The following is an 18,138-nucleotide window of genomic DNA, read 5'->3' on the forward strand; positions in this document are numbered from 1 at the left end:
AAAAGATACAAAACACGATAGACTGAACGCCCTGAGAAGGGCGTAAGTGCAGTGCTCTAGGAGCTGTAGAAGAGGTCTCGATATCCACTGGAGGAAAGTGTTTATTGGAGTTCATATCTGGAGTGGGTTTAAAAGATGAACAGAGGGAATCTAAAACATACACACAAAATCAATACTACACGTACACATTTTATTCTTGGTTTTGTGGAAAGACCAGTTAGAAACACTGCAATCACTTCTACTACTCAGCAGATACTGAGCAGTAGGTTTCGTGACAGAGCACCTGTATCTTTTGTCCAGTCTGTTTACTATACATTGCGTGCTCTGGGCAGTCCTTATCTTCGTGTTCAGGAACAAAGTACACACACCCCTTTCCGAAACGAAGGGCCCAGGGATTCCGAGAGGGGTGGGAGCCCTCACGGCCAGACCACACAATGGGGAGCCTCTTTACCCTAGTTATCACCCACCCCTGCAGGCTCCACTTTGCCAGGGTTCGACTTCTCGGGTCCTTTCGCCCCTCCCCTGCAGCCCCCAGGAGCGCAGCAACAGCCTGGCCAGGCGCCCTCCCTCTCTCTCTCTCGAGCTTCCCTCCTCCTTCACCGGGAGCCGGAAAACCCGGAGCGAACCAGCCCAGCCCGGCGGCGCATGCTCAGTAGCGAGCAGGTTCAGTTCGCTAGTAGGAAGCTCTAGCGCTACACCGGCGGCGGCGGCGGCGGCTGCGGCGGCACCTCAGGGCAGCCAGATTCCCCAACAACGACCTCGGGTCCTTCCCCTTCCCCGTGAGACCCCCGCCCCAGCTCAGCCCCGCCCGGGGCTCCTGCGTTTCGGGGTACCAACTGAGCAGAGCGGGCGCCGCGGCCGGAGCGTACCTCCACACGTCCTCCCCCAGCCGCCAGCTCCGCCGCGGGGCCAGGCCGGGCCCGAGAGTGCAGCCCCGGCGGGCGGGCGGGCGGCGGCCGCGGCAGAGGGCAGCCCCGGGCGGCGCCGGCGGGCCGGGGAGGAGGCGCGGGGGGCCTGGCCCCGGGGCGGTGGTGCGGGATGCCGCCGCCTCCGGGCCGCGTTCGTTCTCCACAGTTGGTACCCGTGTCGGGTGTGTGGCCGGGCGCGGGCCTCGCCCCCCAGCCCCCTCACCAGGGCTAGCCCGGCTGCGCGGCGCCCGGAGGGGGCCGGGCCGTCCGGTGGGGCCGCGGCCCTGTTCCGTGCTGCGATCTCGCCCTCTCGCAGCTCCCCGGCCCGGCCGCCGCCGCCCCTCTCCCCGCCCAGAGGCGCCCCGGGGGCACCATGCAGGCGCAGCAGCTGCCATACGAGTTTTTCAGCGAAGAGAACGCGCCCAAGTGGCGGGGACTGCTGGTGCCTGCGCTGAAAAAGGTGAGGAGCACGCGGGACCCCGCTTCCCGGCCGCAGCACCCCAGCGCGGGCGCCGGGCTGGCGCTGGGGAAGGGCTGGGGAGGCGGGGCGCGCGCAGGGCTGTCTTTCTTCCCGGTCTCGCCGCGTCTCCAGAAGGACGGCGCACACTGAGAGGCTCGCCATACGGCTGGCTCTCAGTGTTGACATCCACCGGGTGTGTGGGAAGGCCGCAGGGAGCTGGCGGGAGTTTATCCGAATAATCCAACCCCTGAGAGGTGAATGCTTTGCCCTTTGATTCCAAGACAACAGTTGCAGGAGCCTCAGTTTTCTGCGGAGGTCAAAGCAGGCCACCTTTCCGCCTTCTCGGTCTTAGCGCGGAGCTGCTGTCAGCCTGCCGTTTTAGGTGTCCAGTACGCTCGTTTTAGTGGCTTTTCGAGAATGCCCTGGCCGTAGTGCTTGCTCAAAGGAATTGCGAGCTCGCCTGCCAGCAGTAACGTGGCCTGCTCTGTTCGCCATCAGCAATCACTCCTCATTCTCCTGGTTTCCCCCGCTCCTCCGATTAACAGGGGCCGGTGCACATGCTACCAATTTCGGGGTTTTTTTGTTTTGTTTTTGCAGCGTTAGAAACTTGGTGCTGTCATTTGGTTAAGAATTTTTAGCCTTTGTATGTTTAAGTTTGCTACATTGTTACATACCCCCGATCTGTGCTTTTAAATGTTTTAGTATAATTAGGAAGTGTTGTTACATTTTTAAAGCTTCTAAAGCAGCAGTGTGACTACCAGACTATTTTTGTTTCCTTTTCTTCATTTACCTTTTCTGTAAAGATTGCTTTACTCTTCTAATAGTGTTTCTAAATTCCAGTTTCTTGCTGCTTAAAGAATGTTTCATGCTAACTGCTTCTACTAAGAATGGAGATTAATGTTGTACCTTTTATGCTAAACATTAAAAGCTGTCTGATATTTCTCAAAGGCCAGTAACTTTTACTTTCCCTTTTGCCCTGTTCTCCTCCTGTCCCTCTTGCTGTCTTACAGTGGAAACTATTTGGTTTGTCAGGAGTATTTGCTCATATATTTCTGACTTAAGTTACGGACATTTTCCCCTTCAAGTGTCTGACTAGTCACAAACATCTATGTGTTTTTTTTTTTTTTTTTAAAGAAAACCAAAAAGATGCCATGTATCTTACATACTTTACTCCTTAGAAATCCCATCAGGCTCTCACTCCTTACTTTTGCTTTACTTGCAAGTTTGGCTTCTCAGCTTGCAATGGAATGGGTGTAGGACGTCTCTGTGATGCTAGAAGCTGGTGTCCGGATAGGGTAAGAGAAGACAGGGAAATTGTTTAAAAATCTGTAAAGGAACTCATAAAGTATTGCCAAATAGGGGCCATTTTGCTTAGAGGCAAAAACAGCTGCTTTCTTAGGGAATCACCAAGCTATCAGCTGAGAATTCTTTGAAGTAGTGGAAAGAATATTGTAGGAGTTGACAGACCTTGTTTTAATTCTGCCACACTGGTGGCCCTTGCTGGAATCTGTCCACAGAAGCATTTTGTTTGGCTGGCACAGTGTGGTTTTATTTTCAAATGTAATTAGTTGCTAATATTTGAAAATGGGAGATATTACATAAAATCTGAATTTTCTGCTTTTCTTGACGAATAGGAAGGTCTTGTCATTTAGGGTCTGTATTCAAGCGAGGCACTAAACTGCTGGAGGTGAGTAAATGGCTGCCTTCTTTAGACAGGTCGTGTATCTCCACCTTACCACAGCCCCCACTTGTCCTTTTTGCATATTTACATAAACCAGCTTTTGACTTTAAGCTAGAAATATTTTTGCAGTAGAAGTGATAAGAGGAGGTGGAAGTGTACATAATCTAGCTGATATGTAAGGTTCTTCCAATTCTTATTTAAATATCCACTAACAATGATTCTAAACAAGGTTGAAAATACAGTATATTTCATATCTGGATATGTTGTTGGTAGCTCAAAACCTACGTTTTTACCTGCCTGCTGGACATTTCATGTGGATATCTCCATATCTTGATTTCTTCCTTTGATTTATTATTGAATTATTTGTAGATGCATCCAACTTGTGTTCTCTTACTCTTACCTGAGGCTCTTTGGATATTCTAGTCCCTTCATCCTTCTTTGCCTGGTCCAACACTACTCATCCTTCTAGACTCACTCAACCTGAACTCTCAAATCATCAGGGCTGAATTGGATATTACTCTTTTGTTTTCTTTTTGCACCCTATTCTAGCTCTGTGAATTTTAAGTTCCTATTTACTTGCCTGTAGCTAGATCGGATGCTCCTTGAGAACAGGCTTGATATCTTACCCTCATTTTATTCCCCATACATACAGTGCTTGACATCTGGTAGGCACTCAATTTGAATAAATAGGTGAGGGGATACACAAACTGAAACTATGACTTCTCTCCTCCACCAGTCATTTCAGTTTTTCTTCTTGATTAATGACTTTATTATTACATTTGACTGGTTTAAAATGTTGGGGTCATCTCTGGCTTCTTTGTATTAGTAGTGCACACTCAGGTAGAGCCTGTATGTTTATTTCCCTTTGGCATGCTCTTCTAGTCTGTTCCCTCCTCCAGCTTCTCTAATTGAGTCTCCTTTCTCAGACTACTGTGATAACTTCTTAATTAAGTTCACTGCCCCCCACCTCACCTTCTGTTTTTCAGATCTCACCAGTTATAGGACACTTCTGAACATGTCACACTCCTGTTCAGAACTGTTCATGTCTTTTGAGTTCAGCCTACGCTAAAGTGCACACTTTTTAGCATGGAATTGACAGCGATTGATATCTGGCTTCATCCTGCTTTTCTGACTGGATTGTCTACCATAATCTTTTGTCTCCTTTTTGCTTTAGCCAGTCTGTACTGCTACTTTTCCTGAATGCGGCTGGAATGTCCCACTGTATCTGTTTCACCGCATCTATGAGTCTAAGTCCTATCTTACCTATTGCACAAATATATCATGTCTACTATAGAACAGGTATTGCCCTTGACACTCAGGTTAAAAAGGTAAATGACAGGGCCGGGCGCAGTGGCTCACACCTGTAATCCCAGCACTTCGGGATACCAAGGTGGGCAGATCATGAGGTCAGGAGTTTGAGACCAGCCTGGCCAACATGGTGAAACCCCGTCTTTACGAAAAAATACAAAAATTGGCTGGGCGTGGTGATGGGCTTTTATAAGCCCAGCTACTCGGGAGGCTGAGGCAGGAGAATTGCTTGAAATTCAGGAAGGCGGAGGTTGCAGTGAGCCGAGATCGCGCCACTGCACTCCAACCTGGGCAATAAGAGCAAAAATCTGTCTCAAAAAAGGAAAATAAAAAAGGTAAATGACATAATCAGAAAAGACTAAATTAGAACGTGATGGAAAGTGGCAGGGCATGTCTGGAGAGACAACTGGTTTATGGACAGTTTTTATGTATGTTAAGCTAAGGAATTTTAATTTTTTCTTGGGTAATTAGACGCCATTGATAAAGTTTCTTTGTTTGTTTGTTTTTGTTTTGTTTGTTTGTTTTGAGACAGTCTCACCAGGCTGGGGTGCAGTCATGCGATCTTGGCTCACTGCAACCTCCATCTCCGGGGCCTAAGTGATCCTCCCACCTCAGCCTCCTGAGACTACAGACACACTGCCACACCCGGCTAATTTTTGTATTTTTTGTAGAGTTGTGGTTTCACCATGTTTCCCAGGCTGGTCTTGAACTCCTGGGCTCCATCCATCTGCCTGCCTCAGCTTCCCAAAGTGCTGGGATTACAGGGTGAGCCCAGCCAATAAGTTTTAAGTAGGGGAGTAACTGCACATTTGAATTTTAGAAAATTCACTTTGGCCATAGAATGGAAAATGGTTTGGAGAAGAATGAGACATGAAATGAGGAGAAAAGTTAGAAGCCTAGTTTAATAGTCCAGTCAAGAGATAATATACATTTGAATTAAGGGTGCATTTGAACAAGGATGGAAATATGGATGTGGATTTTATTTGAAAGATGTTTACACAGCAAAATGACAGGACCTGGTAACTCACTGAGTGATTGGGGGAATGGTAATGGAACAGGAATAGACTTGTTTCTGACTTGATCGTCTTTAGTCAGGATAGAGAATGTAGGAGAAGCTTTTAGGTTGGAGAGAGGAATGGCATAATAAGATGATTTTTGGACTTGTTGACTTAAAAGTCCTTTTGGGTTATTCAAGTGAACTTCTCTGACTGGCTATTTGTTGTTGGTATCTGATGAAGCAGATTTGGAACTTCTAGATGTGTGAGTAAAGCCATAAATATAGATGAAGCCTATACAAAGACTTATACATGAATGTTCATGGCAGCTCTTTTCAGTCAAAAACTGGAAACCGATGTCCATCAGCAGGTGGATGAATAAGCAAATTGTGATACAGACAAACAGTGGAATACTACTCAGCAACAAAAAGGAACAAACTGGCTGGGTGAATTGGCTTGTGCCTGTAATCCCAGCACTTTGGGAGGCCAAGGTGGGAGGATTACTTGAGCCCAAGAGTTCCAGGCCAGCCTAGGCAACATACTGAAAACCTGTCTCTACAAAAAACTTAAAAAATTAGCCAAAACATTTAAAAAAAATTAGCCAGGTGTGGTGGCATGAGCCAGTAGTCCCAACTGCTTGGGAGGCTGAGGTGGGAGCATTGCTTGGGTCTGAGAGGTCAAGGCTGCAGTGAGGTGTGATTGTGCTCCTGCACTCCAGCCTGGGCAAAAAAATGAGACCCTGTCTCCAAAAAAAAAAAAAAAAAAAAAAGAGAACAAACTTGATACGAATGACAACATGGCTGAATCTCGAAATAATTATACTTAATGAAAGAAGGGAAACGAAAAAAGAGTATATACTGTATGTTCTACTTATAGAACATTCTAGAAGCTGCAAACTAGTGCAGATCAGTGGTTGTTTAGGGAGAGGCTTTTTATGTTCACTTGTCTTGATTGTGCTGATGGTTTCAGGGGTGTATACATATGCTGGAATTTTTCAGATTGTACGTTTTAAATATGTGCAGTTTATTGTATGTCAGTTGTACCTCAATGAAGATATTTTAAAAAGTAGATGAGACCACATGCTGAAAATGATTTGAGTAAGACTGAAAAAGGGCCGGCATAAGAAGTGGGGAAGGGGAGTGGAAAATAGTGTATAGGGAGATAGTGGAGGAAGAGGAACGATGTAAGGAGACTGAGAAGCAAAGAGTCAGGCAGAAGGAATGAAACACTAGTGTCTGAGAAGTTGAGAGAGGAATGCTTCAAGAAAAGAGTTGTTAGCTGTGTGCAATGGCTCACACCTGTAGATCCTAGCATGTTGGGAGGCCCAGGCAGATGGATCACCTGTGGTCAGGAGTTTGAGACCAGCCTGGCCAACATAGGGAAACCCCTGTCTTTACTAAAAATACAAAAATTAGCCTGACGTGGTGGTGCACGCCTGTAATCCCAGCTACTTGGGAGGCTGAGACACAAGAATCCTGGGAGGTGGAGGCTGCAGTGAGCTGATATCACACCATTGTACTCCAGCTTGGGTGACAGAGCGAGACTCTGTTTCAAAAATAAATGAAAACAAATCAGCCGGGCGAGGTGGCTCATGCCTGTAATCCCAGCACTTTGAGAGGCTGAGGCGGGGGATCACCTGAGGTCAGGAGTTCAACACCAGCCTAACCAACATGGAGAAACCCCTTCTCTACTAAAAATACAAAATTAGCTAGGCGTGGTGGCACATGCCTGTAATGCCAGCTACTTGGGAGGCTGAGGCAGGATAATTGCTTGAACCCAGGAGGCAGAGGTTGTGGTGAGCCGCGATTGTGCTATTGCACTCCAGCCTGGGCAACAGGAGTGAAACTCCATCTCAGAAAAAAAAAAAAGAAAAAGAAAAACAAAAAACCAAAAAAACTAGTCAGGCTTGGTGGCACACACCTGTGGTCCTGGCTACTCAGGAGGCTGAGGTGGGAGGAATGCCTGAGCCTGGGATGTTGATACTGAGGTGAGCCATGATCGTGCCATTTCACTGCCGTCTGGGTGACAGGGTAAAGCCTTGTCTCAAAAAAAGAAACAAAAAAAAAAAAAGAGAAAGAAAAGAAAGAGTCATTGATCATATCAGGCTATAGAAAAGTCAAAGGGCCTGAAAAGTATTAAGTTTGGCAGCTAAGGGGTCATTGGTCACTATGTCAGAGCAGTTTTATTGTAACAGTAGAAGATGGAAGAACATGGAGAAAGTAAGAATAGCAAGGGCTGCTAACCTTTTTGTTCAGATTATTTTTTTTCTAGAAGCTTGGAATGGAAGGGAAAATAGATAGTGCTGAGGCAAAAAAGATATTCAAGATTGGGTAAGACATTTTTACTTCTTATTTGGAGACGACAAAAACTTGTTAAGAGCCTTTGGGGAAGGAGCTAATAGAGAATGCTGGTGAAGATTCAGGAACACAGAGCGATGGAATTTGCCTTGAACTGTTTGGGAGATACTACTTTAAGCACTTCACCTGTGTTCTCATTTAATTCTTATAGGGTACTATTATGGCTTCCTTTTTACAGGAGAGAAAATCAAGGTTTGGAAAGTTAAATTTGCCTGTGTAATTTAGTTACAGAATCTTTATTTTTATTTTTAAAATTTATTTATTTATCTATTTTTGTACCATGAACCCCCTCCCCCAACCCTAAAATCTGTATTTTTAAACACTGTGTTGACTGGGCGTGGTGGCTTATGCTGTTAATGCCAACACTTTGGGAGGCCAAGGCAGGAGGATCACTTGAGGCTAGGAGTTTGAGACCAGCCTAGACCACATAGTGAGACCCTGTCTCTACAAGGAAAAAAAACCAGGTATGGTGGTGCATGCCTGTAGTCCCAGCTACTCAGGAGGCTGAAGTGGGAAGATTGCTTGAGCCCAGGAGTTTGAGGCTGCAGTGAGCTATGATTGGGCTACTGCACTCTAGCCTGGGTTACAGAGTGAGACCTTGTCTCTAAATACATTAATTAATAAAACACTATGTAATGCTATCTCTGTGGCAGGGGTGATGACATCTTTTCTTATGAGATAGGAGGGAAAGTGATAAAGAGGAGTTTGTAGGTTGGGGAGCAGGGAGTTCATGCTAAATAATCACCTCTATTTTCCTTCCTTCCTTCCTTCCTTCCTTCCTTCCTTCCTTCCTTCCTTCCTTCCTTCCTTCCTTCCTTCTTTCCTTCTTCCCTCCCTCCCTCCCTCCCTCCCTCCCTCCCTCCCTTCCTTCCTTCTCTCCTTCTGTGTTTCTTTCTTTCTGTCTTTCTGTCTCTCTGTCTGTCTTTCTTCTGTCTGTCTGTCTGTCTTTCTTTCTTTCTTTCTTTCTTTCTTTCTCTTTCGTTTTTGAGACAGAGTCTTGCTCTTGTCTTCTAGGCTGGAGTGCAGTGGTGCGATCTCAGCTTGCTGCAGCCTCCACTTCCTGGGATCCAGCAACTCTGCCTCAGCCTCCCCAGTAGCTGGGATTACAGGTGCACTCTGCTACATGTGGCTAATCTTTTGTATTTTAGTAGAGATGGGGTTTCACCATGTTGCCCAGGCTGGTCTTGAACTCCTGAGCTCAGGCAGTCTGCCCGCCTCGGCCTCCCAAAGTCCTGGGATTACAGGCATGAGCCACTGGCGCCTGGCCAGATCACCTCCATTTTCATGATGAACTGAAAGGCAAAAATTTTTTTACAGAGTGAAGAAAGGGAAAGTAGTAAGGAATTTAGAAGGAATAGTGAAGTTTGGGAATTGCTGCTGTGGAGTGTAGAGGAGCCAACCAGTACCTTAGAAAGGAATTGCAAGACAGGTGCGGTGTCTCATGCCTGCAGTTCCAGCACTTTGGGAGCCTGAGGTGAGAGGATCCCTTGAAACCATGAGTTCAAGACCAGCCTGGGCAACATGGTGAGACACCATCTCTACCAAAAAAAAAAAAAAGCCAGCCATGGTGGTATGCACCTGTAGTCCCAGCCACTCGGGAGACTGAGGTGGGAGGATCCCTTGAGCTCAGGAGGCTGATGCTGCAGTGACCCATGGGAAAGAAAGAAAGAGCGAGAGAGAGAGCGAGTGAGCGAGAGAGGAATTGCTGAGCAGTGCTGAGTGTGGAGACCATAAACTTGGAGTAGGGTTGATCTGGTGGTTGTGAGATTCTCCTCCGGCAGCACTTATCTGTTCAGGTAAACAGGGAGAGAAGCTAGTTGGTTGCAGGTAGCTGCAGTAGAAATTAAGAAGATGGGGGATATTTCAAATGATAGAGAGGAAGTAAGGGTATATAAGAGAAATAAGGGACTGGAAGAAAAATTAGGGCTCCATGGATTCAAAATCTTCATGAGTTAGAAGAGAAGGGTAGTGGGAGTAGATAGGGGATTATGATTAGAGATGATGACAATTGTTATGTTTTGGAGTTTTAAGATTCCAGAGATAGAGGCTGAGGAGGGCAGATCACCTGAGCTCAGGAGTTCGAGACCAGCCTGGCCAACATGGCGAAACCTCGCTTCTACCAAAAATACAAAAATTATCTGGATGTGGTGGCACATGCTACTCGGGAGGCTGAAGTAGGAGAATCGCTTGAAACTTGGAGGCGGAGGTTGCAGTGAGCTAAGGTCGGGCCAGTGCACTCCAGCCTGGGCAACAAGAGCAAAACTCCATCTCAAAAAGAAAAAAAAAAGGATTCCAGAGATGCAGCAGATGAGACAATTAGGAGCTCTAAAGTTGATGTATTGGGTTGCATATGGGAATGATGATGAAGTCCACAGAGATTATGGAATGTACTGTAGCAGAGAGGGAGACTATATTCTAGCAGTGGGAGGAAGGTCCGAAGTAACAGCAGTAAGGATGTTTTAATCAAATAATAGTAAAAGTGACAACTACTTCTCACCTCCTCTGACGTAGTATTTATTACAGCCGTAGACAAAATAGGAAGAAACTTTGTACTTCATTTTAGAAGTTTGTCTTGTGATAAAGTTTTTACCCTAACATTTTGTCATGAAGATTTTTCAATACACAGAAAAGTCGAAAGAACTGTACAGTAAACACCCTTATACCCATTGCCCAGATTTTATAATTAACATTTTATTATAATTTTATTATGTTTGCTCTATGGCATGCCTATCCATCCCTTCATCCATGAATCCATCTTATTATTATTGTTTTTTGAGATGGAGTCTTGCTCTGTGGCCCAGGCTGGAGTGCAGTGGCACAATCTCAGCTCACGGCAACCTCCACCTCCTGGGTTCAAGCGATTCTCCTGCTTCAGCCGCCCGATTAGCTGGGATTTACAGGCATGTGCCTCCACACCCGGATAATTTTTGTATTTTTATTAGAGACAGGGTTTCACCATATTGGCCAGGCTGGTCTCAATCTCCTGACCTCAGGTGATCCACCTGCCTTGCCCTGCCCATTTTGGTATTTTTAATAGAGTTGGGGTTTCTCCATGTTGGCCAGGCTGGTCTCAAATTCCTGACCTCAAGTGATCTACCTGCTTCACCCTCCCAAAGTGCTGGGGTTACAGGTATGAGCCACTGTGCCTGGCCAGAAGTTTTTAATACTGATGGAGTCAAATATATGTTTTTTTCTTTTAAGGTTATTGCTGTCTTATGTCTAAGAACCCTTTGCCGATATTTTCCTAACGTTGTCTTTTAAAAGCTTTATACTTTTAGCTTTCATAGACTCTGTGGTCCATTTCAAGTTAATTGTTGTGTTATGATACAAGGTAGGAATTGAGATCCATTTATTTTCAATGCTGATATCTAGTTATTTCAGAACTATCTGTTGAAGAGACCCTCTTCTTTTTTTTTTTATTGCCCCTTGCAGAGCAGGGCTATGCCATAGACAGTATGCCTAGAGTAGTGGCCTGTTGAAGAGATTTTCTTTTTTCTGTTGGATTGTGTTGATATTTTTATGAAAATTACATGATTCATGTGTGTATGTGTATATGCAGTCAGTCCTCTGCATCTGTGCATTCAAACAACTGTGGATCAAAAGTATCTGGGGGAGCAGGATGGGGGGAAATTGCATCTGTACTAAATTTGTCAGGTATTTTTGGTCATTACTCCTTAAACAATACAGTACAACTCCTTACATAGTATTAATTATTATTAGTAATCTGGAGAGGATTTAAGGTATATGGGAGGATGTGCACAGGTTGTATGCAAATGCTACACCACTTTCTGTAAGATTAGAACTTGAGCATCTGCACGTTTTGGTATCTGAGAGAGGTCCTGGAACCAATCCCCCATGGATACTGAGGGACGACTATATACACACACGCACAACTGTATCTGTATCTCTCTGTCAGTTGATTTCTAGGCTCTCCATTCTCCATTTATCTAATTGTTGATTTCTCCACTTATAGTAAGTTTTGGTGTTAGGTAGTGTAATACTCCAATTTTATTCTTTTAAAAATTATGTTTTAGTGTTTCTAGATCTTTTTAAATGTTAATCTTTCATTCCTGTGATAATAAGTCATGGCAGATAGTATTTTATTGAGTTCCTGCTGTTTGCCAGTATCCTAGGCAATATTGTTCACATGCTTATCTCTGTTCTACCCATTGACTTTTGAAGGTGGTAATGTCTCCGTTGTACAGCTGACGAAATGGATTTTATGAGGACAAACTGCATAAGATCTTATGACTAGTAAGGAGTAGAATCAGGATTTGAACCTAAGTCAGAATAGCTTCAAAAACAACTCTTTATATTCCACTGTGTTGCCTTTTTTGAGTAGGAAGTGTAATGCAGTACGGTGGTGTTCTAATTGTCCTGAACCTTAAATTTTTAAGGAATAAGTATCTCAGGAGAGAGGGAGGCTGAATGGACAGGGCTTTGAAACCCCTTACTTTAAGCCGAGGAGCTCAGTCCTTTTACATTTTGGAGCTTTGCATAGGATTTCATTTGGGAAAAAAAAGGTTCTGTTGCATTAAAAAAGGTAGAATTTTAAAAGACACTGGTTAATGGAAAGGTAGCACAGACCATAAAGGAACTGGCTGAGGATTAACGGTCTTTGGGTGGCAGTGAGAAGCTAGGAGACTGTCCTTGTATGCTTATGTTTGTATGCTTATGATGAAGTGACATATCATTTATTTTATTTCATTTTATTGTTTTATTTTTTTGAGACAGGTTCTTGCTCTGTCACTCAGGCTGGAGTGCAGTAGTGCAATCATGGCTTACTGCAGCCCCAACTTCCTGGGGTCCAGCAATCCTCCCACCTTAGCCTTCTGAGTAGTTGGGACAACAGACATGTGCCACTACACCCAGCTAACTTTTGTATATTTGGTAGAGACGGGGTTTCACCGTGTTGCCTAGGCTGGTCTCGAACTCCTGAGCTCAAGCAGTTCACCTGCCTCAGCCTCCCAGTGTGCTGGGATTACATATGTGAGCCACTGCACCCGGCCCATATAATTTTTTTTTTTTATTTTTTTTTAAAGACACCAGGTCTTACTCCGTCACCAAGGCTGGGGTGCAGTGGTGTAATCATAGCTCACTGTAACCTTGAACTCCTAGGCTCGAGCAATTTTTGCACCTCAGCCTCCCAGGTAACTAGGACTACAGGTGTGCACTACCATTCCTGGCTAATTTTTAAAAAATTTTTTTGTAGAGACAGGGTCTCACTATATTACTCAGGCTGGTTTCACACTCCTGCCCTCAAGTGATCTTCCTGCCTTGGCCTCCCAAAGCACTGGGATTACAGGAGTGAGCCACTGTTCCTGGCCAGAAGTGACTTTTAAAATGGAAGTGGGACCATAAATGGGTGAATGAATGAATGAATGAGTGAATGGAAGTGGGAGTTAGCTAGTTAAGGTTTAGGAGGAAATAAATTCCAAGGATTTGTGGTAGCTTGGAGGCCAAGAGGAACTCAGCATTTTTGGAGTTCTGAGTAGCTGAAGTCTGGAGTGTGGGGCCAGATCTTGTGAATCAAATAATTGCATTTTATCTTGTCAGCAGTGGGGAGCAACTGCAGGGTTTTAAGCAGGGAGCTGACACACATGAATTTTGAAGGACTGCTGTAGACTGTGTGGAGCATGGATTAAATGGGAACTGAACTGTAGGCAGGAAAGCCAGTTAGGAGATTTTGCAGTAGTTCATGGAAGGGATGACAGGTGGCTTTAACTAGCGCAATAGCTGTGGGTATAGAGAAAAGTGGACAAATTAATTAGAGAGATTTAGAGATAGATTGGTGATTGAATTGAGCAGGGCAGTGAGGGGAGTCAAAGAGGATTCCTAGGTTTCTGACTGAGGTGTTTAAGTGGGGATGGTGATAAAAGGGGGAATATTGGGAGATCACGTTTGGAGGGAAATTAAGGAACCATCAGTATTCTAGAGATTAGAGGGCTGGGAGAGAATTGCGATAGGAGGGATTTACTCTTTGGCGGATATCCAAGCGTGGAAGGCCTGTTTGATGGACTGTCCTTGATAATCACAGGCAGGTATAGCCTGAAGGCTTTGAGGATGGCTCTGAAGTACATTTCAAACACCATCTCCTCCACAAAGCCTTTCTACTACAACTCCATCCCCTAAGTAGAGTGAATGTCTTCATACTCTTAGTACCTACACCTTAATTTTGGAATACTCATGTTTAGTATATTTTCTTTTAGCAAATAGGGAAGCAAATACTGTATTTTAGAAATAGTTCATGTAAAATGGCTAGTTTTTTTTTTCTTTTCTTTTTCTTTTTTTTTTTAAGTGTGATGCTTCAAGGGGAGCCTTTGTCATTGTATTAGTCCAGGACCTCTTAGAAGCAGATGCCAAGATGGGATTAAGCACATAAGGAATTTGTTGGGTGAAATGCTTGTGAGGGGGAAAAAGGAAGGAGACAGGGAGAGTTGTCAGACTGATGTCAGTCTGACTCCAAGTTAAAAGAGAGGTAAGGAAGGAAGGAACTTTGGGTGAAACTGTCTTAGACTGTAGTGCAATACTAAGGAAAGTTTGCAAGGCTTAGGAAGTGTTTGAGTGAAAGTTACCTATTGCAAGAATAATGTGTCTCCCAGGAATAGGCCTGCCATGCTCGGTCAGTGACAGGGAGGAGCTAGTGAGAAACTGGCCTTGACACAAACACAGTGATGGATTTGAGTGCAGCTGCTGCAGCACTCAGTCTGTTATCCTTCCTGTAGTCAGAGATCTGAGAGGTTCATTCTTATGACCAATCAGGGTCATCTCTGGCTACGAATTGCCTAATTCGGGATAAATTATAGTTTTTCCCCATTTCAGGTGGGTAATTTGTTCCAAAAAAAAAACCCTGTACTGAAAAAAAAAAAAAAAAAAGGTTGCCTTAAGGTGAATTCTTAAAAGTAAAAACTTAATTTTCATTGAAATTAATGGTACACAGTTTACTTCAGAAGCTAATCATATAAACTTTGCATTCATTTTCAATGTTTATGTAATTAAATCTTTAATATGCAAAACCATGAACCGAACAGTAAGACAAAAGAAAACAATTCAAGTAACACCCCAAATTATTATTCCGTGAACTAGTGAACCAGGAGTACTTGAGGCAAACCAGCAGTAAGTTCCTGAATAGTCCAACCATGTGGCCACAAAGATGACTCCTTGTTGGCTTTCCTTGTTAGTATGGGCTACCTCACAGGCAGACAGGTGCAAACCAGTGAATGAAATTCTTCAGAATGTCAAATTCTGGTAACTTCCTCTTGGAGTTGGGAGTGGAAATATACATGGGAAAATAAGTAATTTAAATATTTGGTTTTATGGACCCTGAATTACTCAGATGTTACTTAAGAAAGTTTTTTTTTTTTTAACTGTGACAGGAAGATGACTTGAGGAATCTTTAATTCTACTTTAATGCTTCATGCTGATTGTGTGTGTGTGTGTGTGTGTGTGTGTGTGTGTGTGTCAGGATGTCACTCCATTACCCAGGCTGGAGTGCAGTAGCACAATCTCAGCTCACTGTAGCCTCCACCTCCTAGGCTCAAGTGAACCTCCCATGTCAGCCTCCCAAGTAGCTGGGACCACAGGCACACACCACCACGCCTGGCTAATTTTTTTGTATTTTTTTGTTAGAGACAGGGTTTCACCATGTCGCCCGGGCTGGTCTCCACCTTCTTGTGGATTCTTTGGGAGTTTTTTTGTTTTGTTTTGTTTTGTTTTTTTGAGACAGAGTCTCACTCTGTCACCCAGGCTGGAGTGCAGTGGTGTGACCTAGGCTCACTGCAAGCTCTGCCTCCTGGGCTAAAGTGATTCTCGTGTCTCAGCCTCCCGAGTAGCTGGGATTACAGGTGTGTGTCACCACACCCAGCTAATTTTTGTGGTTTACTTAGTAGAGATGAGGTTTCACCATGTTGCCCTGCCTGGTTTCAGACTCCCGGCCTCAAGTGATCCACCAGCCTGGGCCTCCCAAAGTGCTGGGATTACAGGTGTGAGCTACCATGCCTGGCCTCTTTGGAATTTTTTCTCTATATAGGATTATGTTATTGGCAAATAAAAATAACGTTTCAATTTGGATGCTTTTTCTTTTTCTTGTTTAATTGTTCTGCCTAGAGTTTTGTTTTTTTTTTTTTTTTTTTTTTTTTTTTTTGAGACGGAGTCTCGCTCTGTCACCCGAGCTGGAGTACAGTGGCCGGATCTCAGCTCACTGCAAGCTCCGCCTCCCGGGTTTACGCCATTCTCCTGCCTCAGCCTCCCAAGTAGCTGGGACTACAGGCGCCCGCCACCGCGCCCGGCTAGTTTTTTGTATTTTTTAGTAGAGACGGGGTTTCACAGTGTTAGCCAGGATGGTCTCGATCTCCTGACCTCGTGATCCGCCCGTCTCGGCCTCCCAAAGTGCTGGGATTACAGGCTTGAGCCACCGCGCCCGGCCGAGTTTTGTTTTTAAAACTGGTTTACTTCTGGTTGGTACAGTGTTGAATGGAAGTGGTGATAGTATCCTTGTTTTGTTCCTGATCTTAGGGAGAAAGTTTTCAGTCTTTCACGACTGAGCGTGTTAGATGCCCTTTATCATTTTGAGGAAATTGTCTTGTATTCCTAGTTTTCTAAGTGTCTTTATCATGAAACGGTGTTCAATTTTGTCAGATGCTTTTTCTGAGTTAAGAGGTCATGTCTTTCCCCCCCCCTTCATTCTATTAATGTATATTTATGTTGATTGGTTTTTGTTTTTTTTTTTTTAAGACACCCAACCACCTTTGCAATCTTAGGATAAATCCCATGGTCAAAGTATATAATCCTTTTAATGTACTATTGAATTTAGTTTGCTGATATTTATTTGCTAATATTAGTTTGCTGCAAAACCATTAAGAATGTGTGCATAGTTACCAGCATATTGACTATTAACTGTTGGTCATTTGAGCATATATATATATATATATATATATATATATATATATATATATATTTTTTTTTTTTTTTTTTTTTTTTTTTTTTTTTTTGAGATGGAGTTTCACTCTTGTTCCCCAGGCTGGAGTGCAGTGGCACAGTCTCAGCTCACTGCAACCTCCACCTCCTGAGTTCAAGCGATTCTCCTGCCTCAGCCTCCTGAGTAGCTGGGATTACAAGTGCCCGCCACCGTGTCTGGCTAATTTTTGTATTTTTAGTAGAGACGGGTTTTCACCGTGTTGGCCAGGCAAGTCTCAAACTCCTGACTTCAGGAGATCCACCCGTCTCAGCTTCCCAAAAGGCTGGATTTACAAGCATGAGCCACCGCGCCTGGCCCAAATGCATATAAATTTAAAATGAAAGATCTCTCTTTCTCTTCCTGAATTGAGATGGAATCTTGCTCTGTCATCCAGGCTGGAGCACTGGAGTGCAATGGCGTGATCTCAGCTCACTGCAACCTCCACCTCCCAGGTTCAAGCAGTTCTCCTGCCTCAGCCTCCTGAATAGCTGGGATTGCAGGCATGTGCCACCACGCCTGGGTAATTTTTGTATTTTTTGTAGAGATGGGGGTGTCCCCATGTTGGTCAGGCTGGTCTCGAACTCCTGACCTTGTGATCTGCCTGCCTCGGCCTCCCAAACTGCTGGGATTACAGGCGTGAGCTACCGCACCTGGCCGTACCAGTCTTTCTTTTCCAGAATCTGTATAGCCTAATCTTTTGGACTTCAAAATCCTTGTTGTTTCCCCTCAATAATGAGACTTTCTCCACCTTTTAAAACAGAAGCGGAATTTTTTTTTTTTTTTTTTTTTTTTTTTTTAGACAGAGTCTTGCTCTGTTGCCCAGGCTGGAGTGCAGTAATGTGATCACGGTTCTCTACAGCCTTGGCCTCCTTGGTTTTACTGATCATCCCACCTCAACCTAGTCTAGCTGAGTAGCTAGGACTACAAGTGTGTACCACCACACCCACCTAATTTTTTTTCCCTTTGGTAAAGATGAACTCTCATTGTGTTGCCCAGGCTGGTCTTTCACTTGTAGGCTCAAGCAATCCTCCTGCCTTAGCCTCCCAAAGTGCTGGGTTTACAGATATAAGCTACCACACCTGGCCAAAGTGGCACTTTTTTTTTCTTTTTTTTTTTGGTGAGACGGAGTCTCACACTGTCACCCGGGCTGGAATGCAATGGCATGATCTTGCTCACTGCAACCTCCGCTTCTCGGGTTCAAGTGATTCTCCTGCCTCAGCCTCCCGAGTAGCTGGAATTACAGGCGCCTGCCACCACGCCTGGCTAATTTTTGCATTTTTAGTAGAGATGGGGTTTCTCTGTGTCGGTCAGGCTGGTCTCTAACTCCTGACCTAGTGATCTGCCCGCCTTGGCCTCCCAAAATGCTGGGATTATAGGCGTGAGCCACTGCGCCTGGCCTAAAGTGGTACTTTTTAATTAAAAAAAAAATCAAAATGAAACTCAATACATAGGCAGGTCATAAAAAATGATTTT

The 18,138-nt window shown here is 44.5% G+C and overlaps 1 protein-coding gene across 3 annotated transcripts in view; it reads left to right on the forward strand.

Moving 5' to 3' along the window:
* Positions 1-651: 651 nt before the first annotated feature.
* SOS1 (SOS Ras/Rac guanine nucleotide exchange factor 1) overlaps positions 652-18,138 on the forward strand; it is a 148,479-nt gene continuing 130,992 nt past the window's right edge. For 2 of the 3 annotated variants that reach the window (XM_045369465.3, XM_045369466.3), the window contains exon 1: positions 652-1,368. In XM_045369465.3, the coding sequence (XP_045225400.1) occupies positions 1,282-1,368 (87 nt within the window). In that variant the 5' untranslated portion in view covers positions 652-1,281. Of the gene's footprint in view, positions 1,369-1,498; positions 1,623-18,138 lie in introns of those variants that run through there. The other variant, XM_045369467.3, reaches the window with a different exon arrangement.

Source organism: Macaca fascicularis, chromosome 13, assembly GCF_037993035.2.
Source record: "Macaca fascicularis isolate 582-1 chromosome 13, T2T-MFA8v1.1".
Taxonomy (NCBI): domain Eukaryota; kingdom Metazoa; phylum Chordata; class Mammalia; order Primates; family Cercopithecidae; genus Macaca; species Macaca fascicularis.